Source organism: Barbus barbus (genome assembly GCF_936440315.1).
Source record: "Barbus barbus genome assembly, chromosome: 39".
Classification (NCBI taxonomy): Eukaryota; Metazoa; Chordata; class Actinopteri; order Cypriniformes; family Cyprinidae; genus Barbus; species Barbus barbus.
Window position 1 is genome coordinate 14,961,810 of NC_136717.1, and position 19,251 is coordinate 14,981,060.

The 19,251-nt window shown below is 38.0% G+C and overlaps 2 protein-coding genes across 3 annotated transcripts in view; one reads left to right on the top strand and one right to left on the bottom strand.

Annotated features, from left to right (window-relative positions):
- chpt1 (choline phosphotransferase 1) lies at positions 1-7,191 on the top strand. The gene is made up of 8 exons (XM_079399302.1): positions 1-442; positions 2,568-2,715; positions 3,049-3,190; positions 3,285-3,369; positions 4,574-4,705; positions 4,877-5,035; positions 5,155-5,280; positions 5,395-7,191. The coding sequence occupies exons 1-8, from the start codon at positions 203-205 to the stop codon at positions 5,509-5,511; spliced, it is 1,149 nt and encodes a 382-aa protein (XP_079255428.1). The 5' UTR covers positions 1-202; the 3' UTR covers positions 5,512-7,191.
- Positions 6,612-19,251, bottom strand: part of LOC306858668 (N-acetylglucosamine-1-phosphotransferase subunits alpha/beta-like) — a 21,762-nt gene continuing 9,122 nt past the window's right edge. For both annotated transcript variants that reach the window (XM_079399301.1, XM_079399300.1), the window contains 9 exons: positions 17,815-18,842; positions 15,530-15,729; positions 15,151-15,370; positions 14,446-14,559; positions 12,859-12,944; positions 12,674-12,772; positions 12,415-12,582; positions 9,453-9,543; positions 6,612-8,071 (listed from right to left, as the gene is read on the bottom strand). In XM_079399301.1, the coding sequence (XP_079255427.1) occupies positions 8,000-8,071; positions 9,453-9,543; positions 12,415-12,582; positions 12,674-12,772; positions 12,859-12,944; positions 14,446-14,559; positions 15,151-15,370; positions 15,530-15,729; positions 17,815-18,842 (2,078 nt within the window). In that variant the 3' untranslated portion in view covers positions 6,612-7,999. The remainder of the gene's footprint in view (positions 8,072-9,452; positions 9,544-12,414; positions 12,583-12,673; positions 12,773-12,858; positions 12,945-14,445; positions 14,560-15,150; positions 15,371-15,529; positions 15,730-17,814; positions 18,843-19,251) is intronic.

Here is a 19,251-nt window from a genome sequence, read left to right on the forward strand (position 1 = left end):
GCGTCTTCCTCTTCCGGACCGCAGTTTCCTGCGCCTTTCCGTTTATCTGCTCTCAACTATTAGGAACAGAGGAGACCGTCGGTTCCGCACATCAAAAATGACTCTCCACACGTAACCGCCGCATTCTAATGCCTTTTTCTAAGTGGACACCTGGGAATTCGGACCAAAGCATTGCATTAACCCTGCTAAAAGAGCGATCATAATGTCTCAGTGCGCTTGTCCGGAGCCGCTGTCAGCTGTCCAGCTCAAGCGCCTGGAGGAACACAAGTACAGCGCGGCCGGTCGCTCTCTCTTCGAGCCGCCCTGTCAGATATACTGGAACTGGCTGGTCCAGCAGATCCCGACGTGGGTCGCGCCGAACACGCTGACCATCACTGGACTCCTTATTAACATACTAACGACGGTCATTCTCGTGTATTACAGCCCCACCGCCACGGAGGAGGTGAGTTCAGACGCCAGTGGAACTTTGAGTGACAGCGTGACGTGTTTTGTTCTATTTAAATGCCCTGCCACGTCAGTTTTAAAAATAAACATTCACATTTCGAACCTCGTTACCTTCGGTGGTGCTGAACAAAGGCTGTAAATACACTCAAGTAACGTTTCGTGGCTTCATCTTTGTGCATTTCTGCTCACTGTTTCTTGTAGTGCATTGGTTTATTGATTCACGTTACGACAACAATGTATTATGACACACTGCTTTATCAGATTTATTGACTGCGCAGACCATGCAGATTACTATTTGTTATTTTAGCTATTGACCCGCTCTATTTGATTCCGGGCTGCACTGTGACCCCATGTCACGGTGTGTGTGGACATACCCCGTGTCATATTTCCAGAGTCACAGACTATAGTCCACTGACAAAGTCCAGATTCCTCTGTTTATTGCTATGCAGTTCTGGAGATTGCTGCTGAATGCACAACTTTAACCCACCTGTTGCCAGGCTGGAACACAGATAAAGGTTGTTTTGAGTGAACTTTGACCCAGAGAGGCTTGAATAGGTCACGCAGCCATAGTAATAATACAGTTATTACAAAATATTATTATAACGTAATTACAATTAAGTAATATTTGCATGAAGAGTGCTGCTGTATTGAATAACAGCACAAGGCCGTGGGTAGTCACAACTGTGCTAAGAATCAAATCAGAGGATTTACTCACCCTCAAGCCATCCTAGGCGACTTTCTTCTTTCAGACAAATACAATCTGAGTTATATTAAAAAATATATATTGGCTCTTCCATAACATACTTCTTGTTTAGGCCCACATTTTATCTGACAACCAATTATAGAGCATCCTCTTCAGTAACTAACAGTATAATGCAAATGATCACTTGGTATCGAGCATCAATATCTATATAATATAAATTATACTGTACATGTCATTAATCATGACATTTAACTGCATAGGCCTGATAGTAATTGTGTGTTCTGCTCTCTTCTCCTAACAAAAAGCAGACTTAACAGTGAGAGTATTTGATATATTAAAGGCCTTTTGTAGTTTTTTGAATGAAAAATACTGAAGTAACAACACAAACACACAAGGGGCTTATTCTGTTTTGTGAATGTGCAGTGAAACCAGATGGCCTACATGTAGTCTCTCTGGGAAATCGACCTACTAGGCCACATGGACTTTTGCCCAAATCAAACTATTACACACACACACACACACACACACACAGACACGTTGCCCTTGATAAAACAATTTATACATTGTTTTCTCATTATCTTTATCCAAAATTACAAGTCATTTTACAACAGTCCACAATGTTATATTATTTATTCAGGGTCATCTTTTAACACTTATTATTATATCTGTTACTCTATAACACTTCTGTTAACATACCAAATGTTATATTTCCAGTTTAATTTAAGTGTCTTAGAGGTTTTCAATGAAAATTAGAAGATTAGAAGGCAAAAACTGAGCATTAATACAAAGGACGCAACAATCTAGAGCAGACAATTACACCAGACTCCTCGAAGGAGTTAAATCATTTCACATTTGTAGCTACTGTGCATTTTCCTTCCTTTCACATTATTTGATTCTCACTCTGCTTAGTTACCTTTGAATAATATGTATGGCTGAAGTGCTTCTTTCCAAAATTGCCTCTCTAAAGCAAACAAAATTATGGCAAAATAGCAGTGATAACCATATCTATTAAAGGAAAGGAGATAAAACGGCTCCTTTGTGTCCATATTTGTGAACCTTGATAAGTTTTCCTTTCGGTCTCACACAAAAAAAAAACAAGCCATCCATATCTACAGTTAGAGGTCAAAGTTTAGTCTAAGGTTTTGTTTCATGCCTCATTGACTTTGAGCCCAGTCAAACAAGACGACCAACTGGCATTTGCCAAGGGGTAATCAGTCTTACTTTTTCAATACAAATAAGAACAATCTACCTTTTCATAACTGAATTAAAAAAGTTATGACCAGTCTTGAAGAGAAAAAATTAGGTGACTGACTTTTTAAGACTAGTCTAAACAGTTTATGCAACCGGCCCCAGGTCTTATTAAATTAGTCTTGGTCAGTGTCCTGGTCTTTATGTTTTCTTTCAAATCTACTTTCTCCAGGCTCCAGGTTGGGCCTTCTTTCTCAGCGCCTTAGGTCTCTTCATCTACCAATCACTGGACGCCATTGATGGAAAGCAGGCCAGGCGGACCAATAGCAGCTCAGCTCTTGGGGAGCTCTTTGACCATGGCTGTGACGCCGTTTCTACAGGTATAACCAGCTAGACAACCTTTCGCCATTTAGTTATGAGTAATATTTAGTAGTGTGTTCGTTAAGCATCATTAATATTGTTTAACACGTACAGTTAGTGATTGTAATAAGCGTCTTTTGTTTCAGACTAGTAAACAACCACCTAGCAACTCCCTACCATTCAAAATCAGTTAAAAAAAACAACAACTAGTTTTTATATATTTACAATAATTATATTTAAGTTTTTTTTTATTGGACACTGGCTAATACTTTTATTGATTAGCAGTTAAGCCGTTATTAACATCTGTACTTATAGTATGTATTAACAACACTCTAATTGGATTGCTCTCTTAGTGTTTGTTGCCGTGGGAACGTGTATATCCTGTGGGATCGGCGTTTACCCTAACTGGATGTTTTTTTGTGGCTACGTGGGGATGTTCATGTTTTTCTGTGCGCACTGGCAGACATACGTGTCTGGGACACTCCGCTTTGGATTGTGAGTGCATTTACGGCTCATTCGACTGAATTTACTGAACCTGTTTGTGTGATTCTTTTTTAAACTGTATTGTATTTTCGAATGTTTTCTGAAGGGTTGACGTGACAGAAGTCCAGATTGCTATTATAATCATGTATTTGATGACAGCATTTGGAGGAGTGAGTCTTTGGGAGACTACGGTATGTCATTCACCTTTTTTAGCATCACACTGAGCCTCTTTCTCGTTCACGTTTATAAATTCACTCCCATTATAAATCACTGAAGCGGTCTACACTGGAAGAGTCCATTGTGGCCAATCACAAAGTGCTTTCAAATGATGGACACTGTCTGTTTTTGACTTGATGCAGAGATATGGTTTTAATTACAAGTATCATATTGTATGAACTGACTGTTATTTTATTTTATATATATATTTAAATAACTTGTGACTGTTATATCAAAGGCAGCTTGTGATGTTGCTGGCCTACTAATTAAAAATCAATCAATCAAAATTTTGCTTTAATTCATGTGCACACTAGGGCTGTCAATACAATCATCAATACATATTGTAATTCTTTTTCCTCATGATTTCACATCTTTTTATTAAACAAATATGATCAGAATATTATTGACTTGCATAATAATTATGCATGCAGTATATTAATATATATTAAAGTAAATATTATATATTAATAGAATAAGAAAATAATATTAATATATTAAAGTAAATATATCACATCTTATATTAATTTTATTTACGTTTTTCATAATAAAAATAATTATACATTTCAGCGAAGATATCACATTTTTATTAATATTTTTGTTTATTTATGTTTATTCACAATACTAACATAATACATTTGAGTAAATATAACATCTTTTTAATCTTTGGGGGTTTTGCATGTTTATTCACAATAAAAACATTCTAATGTTATATATAAATATAATAACCTCAGTTGCGATGTGACATGCAGTCGGCACTTCCAGTGTAAACACAGTGTCAGAAAAGTCTTTTAAAGGGGTTCTACAGACTTCATACGTTTTATTAAAAAAAAGAAAACTTTCAAATCCTCTAAAACTGTGAATCATGACAAGAGCCCCATTTCTGAGTGTGTTCTTTAAGTAGACCTTGTCTTTTGCTCTCTGCCTCCTCTCTGAGGACAAACAGACTGAAAAGGTAAATATAGGTAAAAACTGCTACTATGGCTACCAGTCACCCATAGACATGGCAAAATAAAAAAGGCAGATGTCAACACGCTCATGAATCTTTTCTAACCTCTCCCCATTTTAAAAAGAATGCTCAGAGCTTCAGCCTCGCCTCTTCCCAGCACCCCTGCTCACATGAGACACAAAATAACAGCTATTCTCATATTAAAGATGCTGATTTCTCATTCTTTCACCTAGGTCCCTGTTCTTGGTGTGAATTTGCAAACCTTTCCAATTCTCGGCATTATTGGTGGCTTTCTGTATTCAACCTATAACTACTTCTACGTCATCCTGAACGGTGGTGTGGGCAAAAACGGCTCAACCGTTGCAGTAAGTGCTTTCCAGCAGTGAAGTCTTCAAAGTAGTTGTTTTTGTTGCTATTGCAGTCACATTTTTGGCACACTTCTGCTTATGGTAGCTCAGTTACCAGATTTAATTTAAGGCAAAGTTAAAGATGGTGTCTTTAGGGTGATAGAGTAACAGTGCACATGTCTCCCTCAGGACACCAGTGTATTGTCTCCTGGTCTACACATCGGTCTCGTCCTCTCTCTGGCCTTCATCATCTTTAAAAAGTCCTCCAGTCAGGTTTTCGAGCACCATCCTTGCCTTTACATCCTTACATTTGGCATGGTGATCGCCAAGATCTCGAATAAGCTGGTGGTGAGTGCTGCTGATGCCTATATGACAAGTTAAATTTGTTATTTGCCCCTTGCAATCATGAGTTTCATCGTTTCCATAAACAGTTATCCAAAATGTATCAGGTATGCTTTCTTCTACAGGTGGCCCACATGACCAAGAGTGAGCTTCATCTGCCTGACACAGCCTTTATTGGTCCTGGACTCCTCTTTCTGAATCAGTATTTCAACAGCTACATTGATGAACACATCGTGCTTTGGATTGCCATGGTGAGCCATAACCATTAGTGGGTCAAACCACTGTGTTTTCAAATGCACCACATAGCAAATTGTTTTCGGAGTCAAAACTAAACAAGGCGGTCTCTTCTGTAACCCGATGTTTAGGTGCTGTCCCTGGTGGATCTGCTGCGTTACTGCACAGGCCTGTGCCTGCAAATCGCCTCCCACCTGCGAATCCGGGTTTTTAGTATCACCCCGCAGGGCCACGCGCATAGAGACTGACAATTTGCCCGGCGGGAGGAGGAAGCGGGATCTAAGGATGAAGACATTGTCCCGTTTCTCAAACTAGAGCAGGAGAGCCCCACCAACCAAAACCGCAACGGCCTTGACAGTGTGACCATTACAGACTAACAGAACTGAACGTTTTGCCAGGTTTGACTAGACCAGCTCATATTGTTTTCTAACCAAACTACTGTACACTAGAATATATCACTGGATGAAAACAAATGTACAAAATGTGGCCTTGGGGGCCGGAGAGCGGCCCTTGCCTTGAAATGGTTAATTCTGTGCAGGAGCACATTAGAGATACTTAGTATTATTATTTTTTTCAATGGATAAAGAAGGAACATTGGTGGGAAAATCAAGCGTTTAATTTGAATCGGCCAAAAATGTTTGCATAGAATAATTTCCTCAATTCGGTAAAAGATAGAGATGAGCAAAAGAATCAAACAATAATGGAGGGAACATGTTTGTTTCACAACAGTATTTATCACAGTGAGTAGATATGTACTTTGTTTTTTGGGGTTGATCATGTTTGTCAATTTTTAACAAAAAAGGAAAGCTACAACTGCAGTTTGGGCATCAGTTGCTGTTTTTTTAAAACCAAGTCCATTTTCTACATCTTAATATATATTATTTAATTTAGGCCCATTTTTATATGTCTAGTCTTGATACATACAACAAAAGAAAGCATTACAAACATATTTCTCAGCCTGATGTAGTCTCCAAACTGCCAAAAATAGTTTACACCACAGAATCTTTTATACCATTCAGAATTTTTAATGTTGATAAAAAAAGCAGCTATTTGTAGATCATGTGACACTTTATAAAAGAAAACTGCCCAAACAGCCATTGTAGCTTTATGCAAACCTTTTGTGATTGTCCAGTGATTACAGTGTATTTATTTTAATAATCTGACACAATTTAGTGTGAAATCAAGTCAAGCCTGTTTAAAAACAAAATAATAATTGAAAGAACTTAATTGTCAAGGATTGTGGCTGTGTGCTGAAAACAGACTCATCTCTCCACCTCCTCCCAAGTCACCTTGAACTGAGCACAAACAGTTTTTGGGCATTGCCTTTAGCTTTGTTTTGAGGGATTTGGGGGGGGGGGGGATCTTATGATGCACTCTCTGCCTGCTTAGAATCATCTCTTCCCAAAGGGCTAATAAAAACAATACATTTTGTGTGATTTGAATAGAGCACAGTCTAAAACCCATTTCTTTCCGTGTTTTGGGGTCTTTCTACGATATTAGCTACATTTCCTCCTTCTGGAAGCAAGAATCAATGACACCTAACAGCAAAGAATGTGACTCAACAGGAACAGCTACATTTGCTTGACCAATAAATATTAACCCAGTCAATGACATTTCAAAACAACAAGGCATATCAATTCAGTCATGAACGATTTTTAATTAACATATTTGGCTGTTTCATTACACTTGGGCGTTCAGATTATGTTCTTATTTCATTATCAAATTTGGCACCTGGTTGAATTTACAATGAACACAAAACTGGTAAACTGTCAGTGTAATTTAAAGTAACTATTAACTGTATTTTGACAGATTTTAGCCACATACATTTTCAAAATAAAACAAAGATATGCTTGTACATTACAATTATGTCTTTTCTAACATGATAAATAAAAGTAAACAGGGAAATTCCTCCCAGAACAGCATTATGCAAAGGTTCGTGGTCAGTAGTTGTATTGTTTGAGCAAACCAAAAAATGATTCCCTTTAAAAGACAAGTGAAGGTGAGGAGTTAATTAATACACACCAGGGCCACAGGTGGTGGCATCTGAATTTCAGACAAAGTCAGTATTTAATGTCCCACTAAGAGACAATCACGTGAAGGACTTCAAGCAAAAACAACATGCAGTTAAAAAGAGAAAGAGAAGGAAATGGCTCATTTTTGATGATCCTAGCCCAAATTTCCAAGTATCAGGATTGCTATTTGGTTTTAAATATGCTCCTGGACATTTTGTGCCACTTTGGAATAAGCAAGAGTGAGAGACAGATTAAGACAAATGCAAAAAGTCAATCGCAAGGCCAAGAGTTCCAGCCGTGCATCAGAATCCACTGCTTTCATTCATGTGGAAAAGAAAGGCACTGCAAGGAAAGACAGGACAAAGAGGGCAAGAGAAAGAAGAACAACCCTTACCCTTGACATTCCCTTATAAATTAAAATTCAAATGAATACAATTCAAACATGTAAGGTAATATGCCAACACACTCAATTTGGGCCATTGAGTTCAGTTCACATTTAATGCACAACCTGGAGTGTGATCGCAGGCCGAGAGAAAATCGCTTGCCTCAAGGGCCGCAGTGTGTCTCACTAATGCCCCTTTGTGGAGGAGGCCTGCACTTCGAAGTTTCCTCATCAACTTCATCCAGTCACCTCCAAATGGGCAATTTTATCTGACCGCATTAACAGAAGTACAGCTGTGGCACTTCATATTCACACAACACAACCTCTGAAAGAGGAATAACCTCATACCCGCTCGGGGTTTGCATCTTTGCTGACCTTGCGTCTGGGAAAAAGCCGTCGTTTCAACATGATCAGCTGAGGGACAGAAAGAAAAGGAAGAGGAAGGAGTGTCAACCAAACCTGTTATGAATGCTGCTGGACAACTTCTGACAGACACGTGATACACATACAATATAGAAACAAGATCAACAAGACTATACCATAAAGACTAATTCTAGAATAAAGTTTATTCAGTATTCAGTTTAGATTCAGACAGTAACTGTGATTCTAATTAATCTTTATAAATTCACTACATTTTTTTTCTTTTGATAATTGATTCAGAAAAGTTTGACAAAGAAACATGCATCAGTGAACTGATTCCCCTCCCCCACCTCTCATGGAGCAATGCTTTTTAAAAATAAAAAATAAAAATCTTCCTTCAGTGGCGACGTCCTTCTCCTAAGCCCCCGGAGCTTCTGGGGGACTCGACGGCCCGGCATCCAGGCCCGTCGGCCGTCTAACGGGTGCGGCAGTCTTCCTACTCGACGCTCCCTTCCTGGACCCACGAGGACACCAGCGTGCATGCACGGGGAAGAGACCGGTCTCCCGAGGAGAGGCGCGCTCGGCATTTAAACGGCGGCGGTGATGAGGCCCTATTCACATCAGGTGCGCCTCATCACACGCCGCCAGCCCTGGCTGTTTCAGCGCCCCTCCTCTCTCACACACCCACTCCCGTCGGGAGCCTGGTGAAGGGCGGCGAATACGGGACGGGGTGGTGATGACAATAAGGGGGGAGGCAGCCGACTCGTCACATTATAAACAATTTATAATATATAACAAACATATTTTTAAATTAATATATTAATGATTAGTTTCATTGTATTTTAAGTGGCACTTCAGAACCCCTAACTAATAATAATAATACACTACATTAAAAACATAATGAGAAAAATGAGTGCTGCATATCAGCAGGAATTCCATCAAGAGAAACGGAATGTGGCTACATGAGTTAATGAGGAGGCTGTAAATCTGTTCTGAAGATCGTAATTAAGCCTGTTAATGTGCTAGTCTGCCCGAGATGAGGATGCAGCCAGACATGAAATGCATCTACATGCATGTACGGCAGCAGAGGAAGCGCCCACTGATATTGTATCATCACCATATTTGTACTTCTGGTGAGTGTTCACATTACTGTTCTGTCACTAAGGACAGATGAAGACACACGGGTCTTTTAAAAGGTCACCGTGACCATTAACCTCTCCAAAAAACAGAAACCTGACCACGCAATTAATAGTGTGCTGTATAGCTAATAGCTGTCTGCATGATCAATCATCAGGATGATATTTTTGCTGGGTAAAATTTGATATATTAATTGCTGAAGGTAATGAGACTAACCAGACTCCACTGGAATCAGTGTGTTTGTGTGTGTGTGTGAGACAAAGTGAAACGAAGGAGATGTAAGCTGAAACTAACTGACCTGCTCTGCAAAGAACGACATGACAGTGAAGACGACTAACGTCACCAGCACACAGTGGGTCCAGAACTTCAGCTTGTCCCTGTATATTCGCCTGTGAAACAGAAGATTAACTCTGGTTAGCCTGTTACATGGTAGATGCTATAACTACACAACCTGGATCATTATACATTGATAGCACTGTAGCTAAAATATGCATTTCATCAGTGTGCACAACAATTTTTGAATGGTTGTCATTTTGTTTTCCTGCTGCTCCAGAGTGAACAGAACATTTTGAATAGATCTCCAAGTATAGAACTCATTGCTGTGAAACTCCAAAAGTGAAGGAAACTGCAAAGCCTTGTAGAAATACAAGAGTCAATGTCAAATATATATAATATAATATAATGTATACTAAAATATGCACTACTGTGCAACAGTTTGGGGGCAAAGGTTTTATTTTTAAGTCATTTATGCTCACCAAGGCGGTCTTTATTTGTTAAAAATGACAGTAAAACCAGTTATATTGTGAGAAACATTTCAAGAAACATTTCTTCTTATTATTATCATCATCAATGTTGAAAACAGTCACTTAATATTTTTTGTAAAACTATTATTAGTTGCTTAAGCTTTTCTTTTAAAGTAATGTTTTGTAATCTTTTTCATGATCAATTTTATGCAGCACTGCTGAATAAAAGTATCAATATAAAATAATATTAAATAAGAAATATTCAAAATCAAAACAAAAACCATTTCAGAACATTTGAACTGTAACGAGTCCTGACAAAAAAAAGTCAACTATTAAATAAAAAGTAGCACCTTTAATACAGTGTACAGACCCCAATCATTGTTCATTATTTAAAAAACAATAATACATATGATTTTCATATAATAATAATAATAATATTATTATTATATTAATATTTAATAATATTTTTTCCAAGGTAAATCAATTTTATTTAAATTCTAAAATCTATTTTCTATTCTAAAATCTATTTTGAAGGTAAAACATTTTTAAACAATTTTTACATTCATAAATATCCCTATCAAATGATCAGATTTCATATCAAATTATCTGGTACATAAATATTGACCTTGACATGCAGCTCTGCACTCATACATTTTATGACTTTGGTTTGGTGGACAAGTTAAACTAAATTTAGTTAAAAAGGAAAATATAAATAAAATAAATACATTAAATAAATTAAATAGGATAGATGGACAGATAGATGGATAGACAAGATTAATTATATAATAGATCATTAAAAACATGCCCGCACAACGGTGAGCTCATTCACTGCTGTCAGCGTACAAGGGCAGGAATGGTGATGCTGTCTTAAATATACCGTTTTGAATCTGGCAAGTGTTATCAAAACTGTGATTGACAGTTCACAGTGATTCAAGTCCTGATGTCATGCAGCAGGCTGTCGGAGGTGAGAGGGTGACAAGGTGACATCATCATCTGTGAGGAACACGGTCCGTTACCCTTTTGTCACCGGCCAATCTGCAGACACGGAGCTCTTAAAATAAGCCTAAGGGGCTGCTCAAGCCTGGCAGTGCCCAAAATAACACCCTGTCCCTCGGTGCATCTGGGTGTAACAGAGAGCCGCTCTGGCTGGTTGAGCATGAATGGCAAATGCACTAGTCATAATTTCCAGCCTGTAACCCTCCAAAAGGAGCGACAGATACATAAACCCTTCTTCAACCACCTCCCCATTCCCAGAATTCCAGACTGTGTTGACAGCTATCACCCAACTTCACACAGCGATGACAGGAAGGAATGTTTACCAGTATTCACAGGAGGAAAGCAACAGAAACAGGCTATAAATCACACACAACTTCACACAGCTAAATGTAAACAGACTTGTGAAACTCATTACAACGAAACCAAATATATCTCTACACCAATAAACCATTATACTCAGGGACTAACGATCTGAAAAGTTGTGGAGACATTATAAATCTCATCAGGTTTAAACACTGCCATTTGAAAGTTTAAAGTTTACTCAAAATGATGGCTGAATCAATCAGTAGTTCAATTTACTCGCCCTCATGTTGTTCCAAACCCATATGACTTTCCCAGATGGCTTACTTCCATGAACAATGTGCCGGCTGCTTTTTTCATGCAATAAGTGAAACTTAAAAAGGCTTAAAGACTGAAACTTTTGTTTGTTCTTTACACAAAGCTTTTACATGACATCTGAATTATAGTGAATAAATCATATGGAGTACTTTTGTGGCATTTTTGCACCCTCATTGAGGCTTCATAAGCTTGTTGAGTACATCGTGTACATATGTGAGCACTTTTAATTATTTAAATCAATTTAGTTCAATCAGTATTTTTGAGGCTTGAAAGTTCTAGTAAAGTTCTAGTATTATTTATTATTTTGAAATAGTTTTAATTTGTATACTTTCAGTTTAAAATTTATTTTAATTTACGTTTTTGTAATTTAAAAATAATATTTTTTGAAATATTTAAATATTTCTATTTTATTTTTTTATTTCCGTTTTGGCTTTGGAAATTTTAGTAGTTCAACATATTTGTTAGTTGCCATTACATTTCTGATTTTCATTGAGTTTAAGTTCTTCATCTAAGATTTAATTTATTTCAGTTTTATTTCAATTAATGAACATGTTTTTAATAGCTTCTATTAACAATAACAACACTGCTTAAAAATTATCCTTTTTTTGTTCCACTGGAAGACATGCAGGTTTGGAACAACACAAGGGTTCTTTATTTTTCATGTCGATTAGGTCCATTACAGTTTCAAATTCAACTATTAAAGCTCTTTCTGTTGAGGGTTTCACTAAACTACTCCTACCAGCCTTGGTCTGTTCTGATCTGCTCTGTTCATACGTCAGATTCAGTAATGAACCCTGGGGTATGTACACAGACCTGTTTGACTCGTCTTTGTTAAATGCTCAGTTAAGTTTCTGTCTTTTACACAAACATGCACTGTATGATTGTTAGTGACTAAATTCTTACCACTCCTGCAGCTCTGTCATGTGGAGGAAACGGTTTCGGTATTCCCTGGGCAGCTCAAACTGAGAGGGCAACGGGAACATTGACTCATAGAAGTCCCTCAGTACAGCTTTGACTGTGCTGGCGTCCTTATGGCTGTGGTCAATATTGTCATTCAGGCAGATAAACTTCCTGTAGGCCAAAAAGGGGGGGGGGGGGGGGTTTAGTGAGATTAGGCTTCCCAAATTGTGCAAAAAACAGGAACAAAAGCCCCTGAACGAACCTAGGGTTCTTCCTGATGTCATCGAGCTGCCCCACCACATGGGAGACGTTGGTCCGTATCATCTTAAAGGCGATCTCTTCCTCGCCCATAATTTCAAATCTGAAAAGAACAAGAGCCTGGATAACTAACCCGGTCTCATAAGAGATGCTGAAGAGCTCCAGCTGAAGTGGTAATGAAAATCCTACTTGTATTTATTCTGGTCTTTGAAGGCTTTGTGGATCCTCTCTGTGATGGGTTTGCAGTGGATTACTAAACCTTTTGTGACAGGTGGCTGCAGGAACAGGAACATCAAAACAGATTTTATTAACAGTACCAACAAATACACAGACAGAAGAGCTGATAATACAAGACTTTGCCAATGGTACAATACTACAAGACATTATGCCATAAAAATGGACTCTTCTCTAAATAATTCATAGAAAAAAAAACTTTCTTTGAATGAACACACATATCTTTAGGTCATTGTGTATATTATTACTGTTCTTGTATATGATCTTGTGTATTGTATTCTGTTTTATGCATGCTTATGATAGAACACTAGTTAATTTTACCTGACTTATACCATGTTTGGTCTCTATCAATTTGTCTTCGGATGATCTAATTGAGAGTGTATATTATATCTCGATACCTATGCAACATATAAGTGTTCTAAGAATCTTTAATAGTTTGTATATCAACTTCCAATCCAGTTCATATGCAAATGACCATGCATGGAGAGAAAGAGTCGTAAACTTTCCCTCCAAAAGATCAAGTCACCATAGGCTCTTTGACTCCCCAGAGGTGTGACCTCTATAACAGATAAAGCTCTCACGTAAGTGACGCCCCTGCAGTCTGCAGATCTTTTAGATTCTGAGAAGATGAGGATTTCAGAGCTAGGACTTTTCTGGACCCTTAAGTTTTGTGCCAGGCCTTGCAGCCTTGACTTTCCATTCAACCAAGGATCCTCGGATCTCAGCAGATCTCTTTCTTAGATCTTTTTCCCTTTCTACCTGGGAAGAAACTCCCAATTACCACCGAGCCAGAAAAACATCTTTTGGAGTTCATCACCCTTTAAACCCGGAAGAACTTTAAGAACTCCAACACCACTAAACATTCAAACCATCAGAGCTTTCATCCGAGACTGCATCCGGACACACAAGGCAATGCTAGTATTCTACATAAACTAAACGAAACAGAGGTTTAGTATAAGTTATAGACCCCGTTATAAATGGTGCTGATGGTTTTAATCAGGTGGTTAACTGACTCTTTTCATAACTGCATTCTCTGGTTTCGCTAATGGCTTCATTCATCCACTTTGCCCTTTCCCCATGTATGAGTGATTGCCTGTTTGTTTGTTTGTTAGACTAGTTTAAGTTAGTGTTTAGTTAATAAAACTCTTGTGCACAAATTACATGAGTTTCTGATTCTGCCTTGCATATTAATGTCCCTTTACGATTTCTGATCCTTACTACATGCTCTAATGCATTAATACTTAGGAAAGCATTTTCTGTGGCCAAGAAAATATCCTTTCTTAGAGTTGATATGAACTTACACTGAATGTTCGCTGGACGAACAGATTAGTTGATAGCAATTTATTTATGCTACAGTTATTACTGTCAGCCGATATAAATAACTGTAATTAATCATAATTATTTATATACAATTCCCTTTTGAGCTTAAAAGATTACTACAGTGCTGATTACTTAAATGTTTTGTGAGATATTACGGTCTTAATATTTGACTTGTATACTTGTGTTGGAATATTTATTAAGACTGTGAACAGTGGCTCTCACCATGCTGGGGTCGTAATAGGCCTCCTGGGTGGGGCTGGCTGTATGGAGTTGCGTAAGGTTGGATGGAAGAATCTTTGAGCAGTTTATTAGCATCTGCTCCAGACTGGTCAAATCCTGTTTAGAGTCAAATAAACAGATGTGCCTTTCCTCAACACATGGGTAAGACAGACAATCATGTGGTGACAAAAAAATAGCTATACATGCCTTGTGTTCACTTCTCAAAACCACTTCCTGAAGTTCTGTTGTGTACATATTTGACTCTCCTGCTTTATTGTTAAGTGTTTAATTTTGAAACAAAAACGTCTTTAAACATATTTAATATAAATGTATTAAAATCACAATTTACTTGAAAATCTTTTAAATAGCATTTTTAAAAGGAAATAAATTAGACAAATTTAAAAATAAATTAGGCTTCATTAAATTAAAATATATTTGACTGTATTTCAAATGAAAATAAACCACCTTTTAAATTCAAACAATTTAGAGTACATATTAAATTCAATTATATTAACTATATAAAATTAAATGTAACTACATTTTAAATTAAATTATACTGAATTTCAAATTAAAATAAATTATATTTACTACTATATTTAAATAACAAATTTACATTTAAAAAAATACTATATTAAAATACTACATTTTAAATTAAATTTAAAATTATAATTTTTTTCTAATGTAAAAATCATGTCATTTGGTGTGTACCTGAAGGCTTAAGGGGAGTTCATGGATACGTGTGGCCAACGTGCGAATCTCACGATCAGACAGCAAGCCAGAATGGTCGGTGTCAATTTCGTCAAACACTTCAGATATATTGAGCTGCTGCACTGCACTCATCAAGAAGTAGAAATAAGAAAAGGCAAACTGCATGTCCTCTGAGTGACGCACACGGTGGGACGAAGTCTTATCAAACTCCTGAGGGAAGCTGAAGGAGCAAGATATCAAGAAAAAAAAAAAAAAGATGCATTCATTTACGGTCACACTCAAGGAACTTTTGAAGACATCTGAATTTCAGTGGCCAAACTTTTCATAGACTAACACTGAATTGATACACAAGTCTGTGTGTATGTGTTGGGATTCTTACGTGTCCTGTAGTTCCTGCATGATGAGTCTGTCAATCATGTGAGGCATGTGGGCGGGCACTTTGCGGGATGTGAAGCCAAACTGAGCATTCAAGAGCCTGTTGACATGGCGGAGTGAATCAGCAAAAGTGTCCCGCAACCTGCGTCTAGTGGCCGCCCCGTCCGCTGCATACTGCAGTTCACTCTGTAGACGCTCCTCTTCCTGTGATGCACAAAAAAGGTACAAAGATCAATGAACGCAATACTCAATGTGGCAGCAAGAAGTCCTGCCTTTCAGATACAAGAACTAATTGGCTTTTTGTTTACTTTAGAACAGTGGTCCCCCACCAGGAGGCCAGGACTCACAAGGGGGCCACAGAAAACGTCCAATGGGACTGCAGGATGATATTAATAATCAAGTATAATAATAAAAATATTTATTTATTTATCTATTAATCTGTATATTTATCTGTTTTATCTATTTATATAACAAAAAATAATAGCTATCTATCGATTAGGGGAGGCACGGTACACAGATGTCACGGTTCGGTACGTACCTCGGTTCAGGGGTCACTGTTCGATACGATTTCGGTACAACAGAAAAAAAAAAAGAAATGTACTATGCTCAGTTTCTTTTCATTTATTTCGAACAGACAGTAGTGCAAATTACTATTTTTTCCATCTAGATGTAAAAATACTAAATATTATTACGTTATATATATATATATATAAAAATCTGTTTTGTTTTCATTGTGAGTGTACACAAATAAAAGCAGACCTTTATCCAATGATTATTAAGACAATAAGTGTTTAAAGTTGATTCTGCTGGTATAAGGAAACAGTTGCAGTGATCGCGCCGGACTGATCGTGCACACACACAAACACACACACATCAGTTCCAGCATTGCTAACTTGACAGCGCAGTTGGTACTTTATCAAAATGAAACACAGTGAGCCAAACATCAGGGCGCCCGCATCGGTCACCATTGGAACGCGACTGAAGTACAAAGGCTAATATGGAAATATTATGGAATATCTGGATTTGTGACGAATGAGAGAGGTAGGATACACGAGCTCAAAGACCCATTTTGCAAACAGTTGAGTGCACAAGCCTTTAAAGTATACTCCTTTGTCAGTCAATGTGAGAGACGCATTCAGAATCAGCAGGTGGTCACTGTCTAGGGGGCTTTGTCAAAGACTATAGAATACCCAAGACATGTCACACGTATAGACCAATTTCATGTAGACGTCACAGTTCCGTCACTCGCAGCTGTGCGCGCATTGTAGTGGCAGAAACACACGGTAACAAGCGGAGTGAAATGGGAAAAATCCACGGAATAAGAGATAAAATGTACTGTTGTGCCTTTGTTTGTCAGAATCGGAATGCAAATAATTTTTATAGAACACTGTCGTCAAAAACGCCATTTGAAGCTAAACGCAGACGTTTAAACGGACAAACTAATGAATGAAACCTGCTATGATTACTCTACTTTTAAAGAATAAATTTGATTTAAAAAATTGGTCTACATAATATTCACATATACTGTTCATAGGAAATATATTATATTTGCCCTACAGTTACAGCATGAAATACTATTTAAACCTATAACATTTTACTTTTAACGTTACCTATTTTGTCTCAATTCTTTTTTGAGACTTTTTTTCCTACCAAATTCAACTTTCTATTTCGTATTTCGGACTTTATAACTCGATTTAACTCAACAATAGCGAGTTTGTCCATTCTGAGGGGGAAAAAAGCCAGATGTGTCGGATATAACTTGGAATTGCAAGAATCAAGTCAGAATTGGGCTTTGTTTTCAAGTGTGCAACTCATGGCATTCGCTGCTCTTCTGCTGGCGGTTATCAAACAGCGTTGCATTACTGCGGGCGCCCCTGCTGGATTGGGGGTGAATTGCCTGTATTCGTCGTAAGGCCTCATGCACCGAACCGAGATGTCCGTACCGTGATGATTCGGTACGAATACATGTACCGTGCCACCCCAACTAACTAACTAACTTTAACATTTATATTAATATTTATTAGAAATATTAACTTTATAAATATAAATATTAACTTTTTGGAATAAATTACCGTTACTAGTTATTTTATTTTTAAATTAAAGAGCATTAATGTTTTGGTTACAAATATTACATTAAAGGCGGAAATTTACTTAATCACTTTTTTTTTTTTTTTTTTTACTCAAAAACTGCTATTTTAACAGGGGTGTGTACACTTTTATACCTGCTGCGTGAGTGTATATGTTTGTGAGGCCTTCAGTTTAAAAAAAAGTTGTAGAACCATGTCTTACCTCCAGCAGATCCAGAAAGAACTTCCTCTTCTCCCATGGAAGGAAACCCCGGTCCAAGCTGGAAGTGTAATACTGGAGTTTACGACCCACTGGCCGCCCGCGGAGGTGGGCTTCATTTTCTGAATCTCTCTCCTTAGACATGTTCCCCATCAGGGTGCTGTGAAGCTTAGATGCGAGGGGCTTCTCTATGCCAAACAATCTTGAAGGAGCCTTCGGTGTAACACCATCAATCTGGATTGGGACAAGAGACGGAGCAACACCTGGTTCCAATTTAGAGTTTTTGCTTCTTTCCTCATCTTCATTTGCTCGTTTCACCCTCACTCCTCTTTCCGCCTGGTGTTGGCTGATTACAGGAGGCTTCTGGTCTTCATTTGAGTGTTTTGCTTGTATGTCCTGGTCTTTATTGTTTAGTAAAAGGTTAGCTTTGTCTTTGTACGGGCCCAGCAGCACTGCTTTGGTCAAATTAAAGCCTTTAATAGTAATGTCACCTAATATTAGCTTCTCGTTCAGCTTCTGTAACTCAAGCTTCACTTCCTCAGGCAAAAGAGATTCATTTAACGCAGGAACCTGTACTATCTCTACACCGCCGTGGGCATTCTCTCTAACTCTTGGGCCTTGTTTTTCTTTGGGAACATTTTCAAACATGATCACTGGTTCTGGGGTCAACAGGGTCGGTTTGGGCTCCCCGTCTTTCTCCTGTGCCGGATCAGATACGTTTGATTTAGGCAGCTCTCGGGTATCCACTTCTATGGAGAAAGTCATGGTGAAGTCGTGGTTGTTGGCACCCTGAAAGGTGATGTTGTAGTGGATCCGAGTGGCATTGTGTCCGGGCAGCAGCAGCAGGTGGATGGTCTTCCATTTGTTGGCGACAGAAGTGTGACGGAGCACTGGGTTATCAGAGACCTGTGCCTCGGACACGCGGCTGGCCAGGCCTGAGAAGCTAAAATATGGTCGGAGCTCTCCCTGAGGCAGAGTGTAAAGCGTTTTGTTTCGCCGAAGGATGACACGGTGCAATTGGTTGAAATGATCTTATAAATGTACAAACAAACAGAAAATTAGTTCAATCAATTACTACTAGACTTAATAAGAAATACTCAAGTGGTTCTCAACCAGGGGGCCAGGAAACATTGAGTTCAGCATTAAAGGCTCACAAAAGAAGTCTGCCACATACATAGAACAGTTAAAAAATACACCGTATCTGTCTTTTATTCATTTAACTTAGTTCAATTTGTTGTGATCAGGGATGTGGCTTTGATATTGACAGTGGTGGGAACATAAAACAGCCCATTAAATTTGTTTGGCAGCAATTTCATGTCATCTAAAGTGGGGAGTCTTCTTAATGACACCACATCACTTTTTTAATATTAAAAATGAATTGGACCAATGGGTAAGTTTGAACTAAATTCTACACCTTTGATAGTTCTATTCATATTATAT

Bases quoted from the DNA above. Each gene is read 5' to 3' on its own strand.
- chpt1 (XM_079399302.1), top strand. From the start codon at position 203: ATGTCTCAGTGCGCTTGTCCGGAGCCGCTGTCAGCTGTCCAGCTCAAG. The intron at 5,036-5,154 runs GTGAGTGCTGCT...TTTCTTCTACAG, and splicing joins AGATCTCGAATAAGCTGGTG to GTGGCCCACATGACCAAGAG. The intron at 5,281-5,394 runs GTGAGCCATAAC...CCCGATGTTTAG, and splicing joins TCGTGCTTTGGATTGCCATG to GTGCTGTCCCTGGTGGATCT.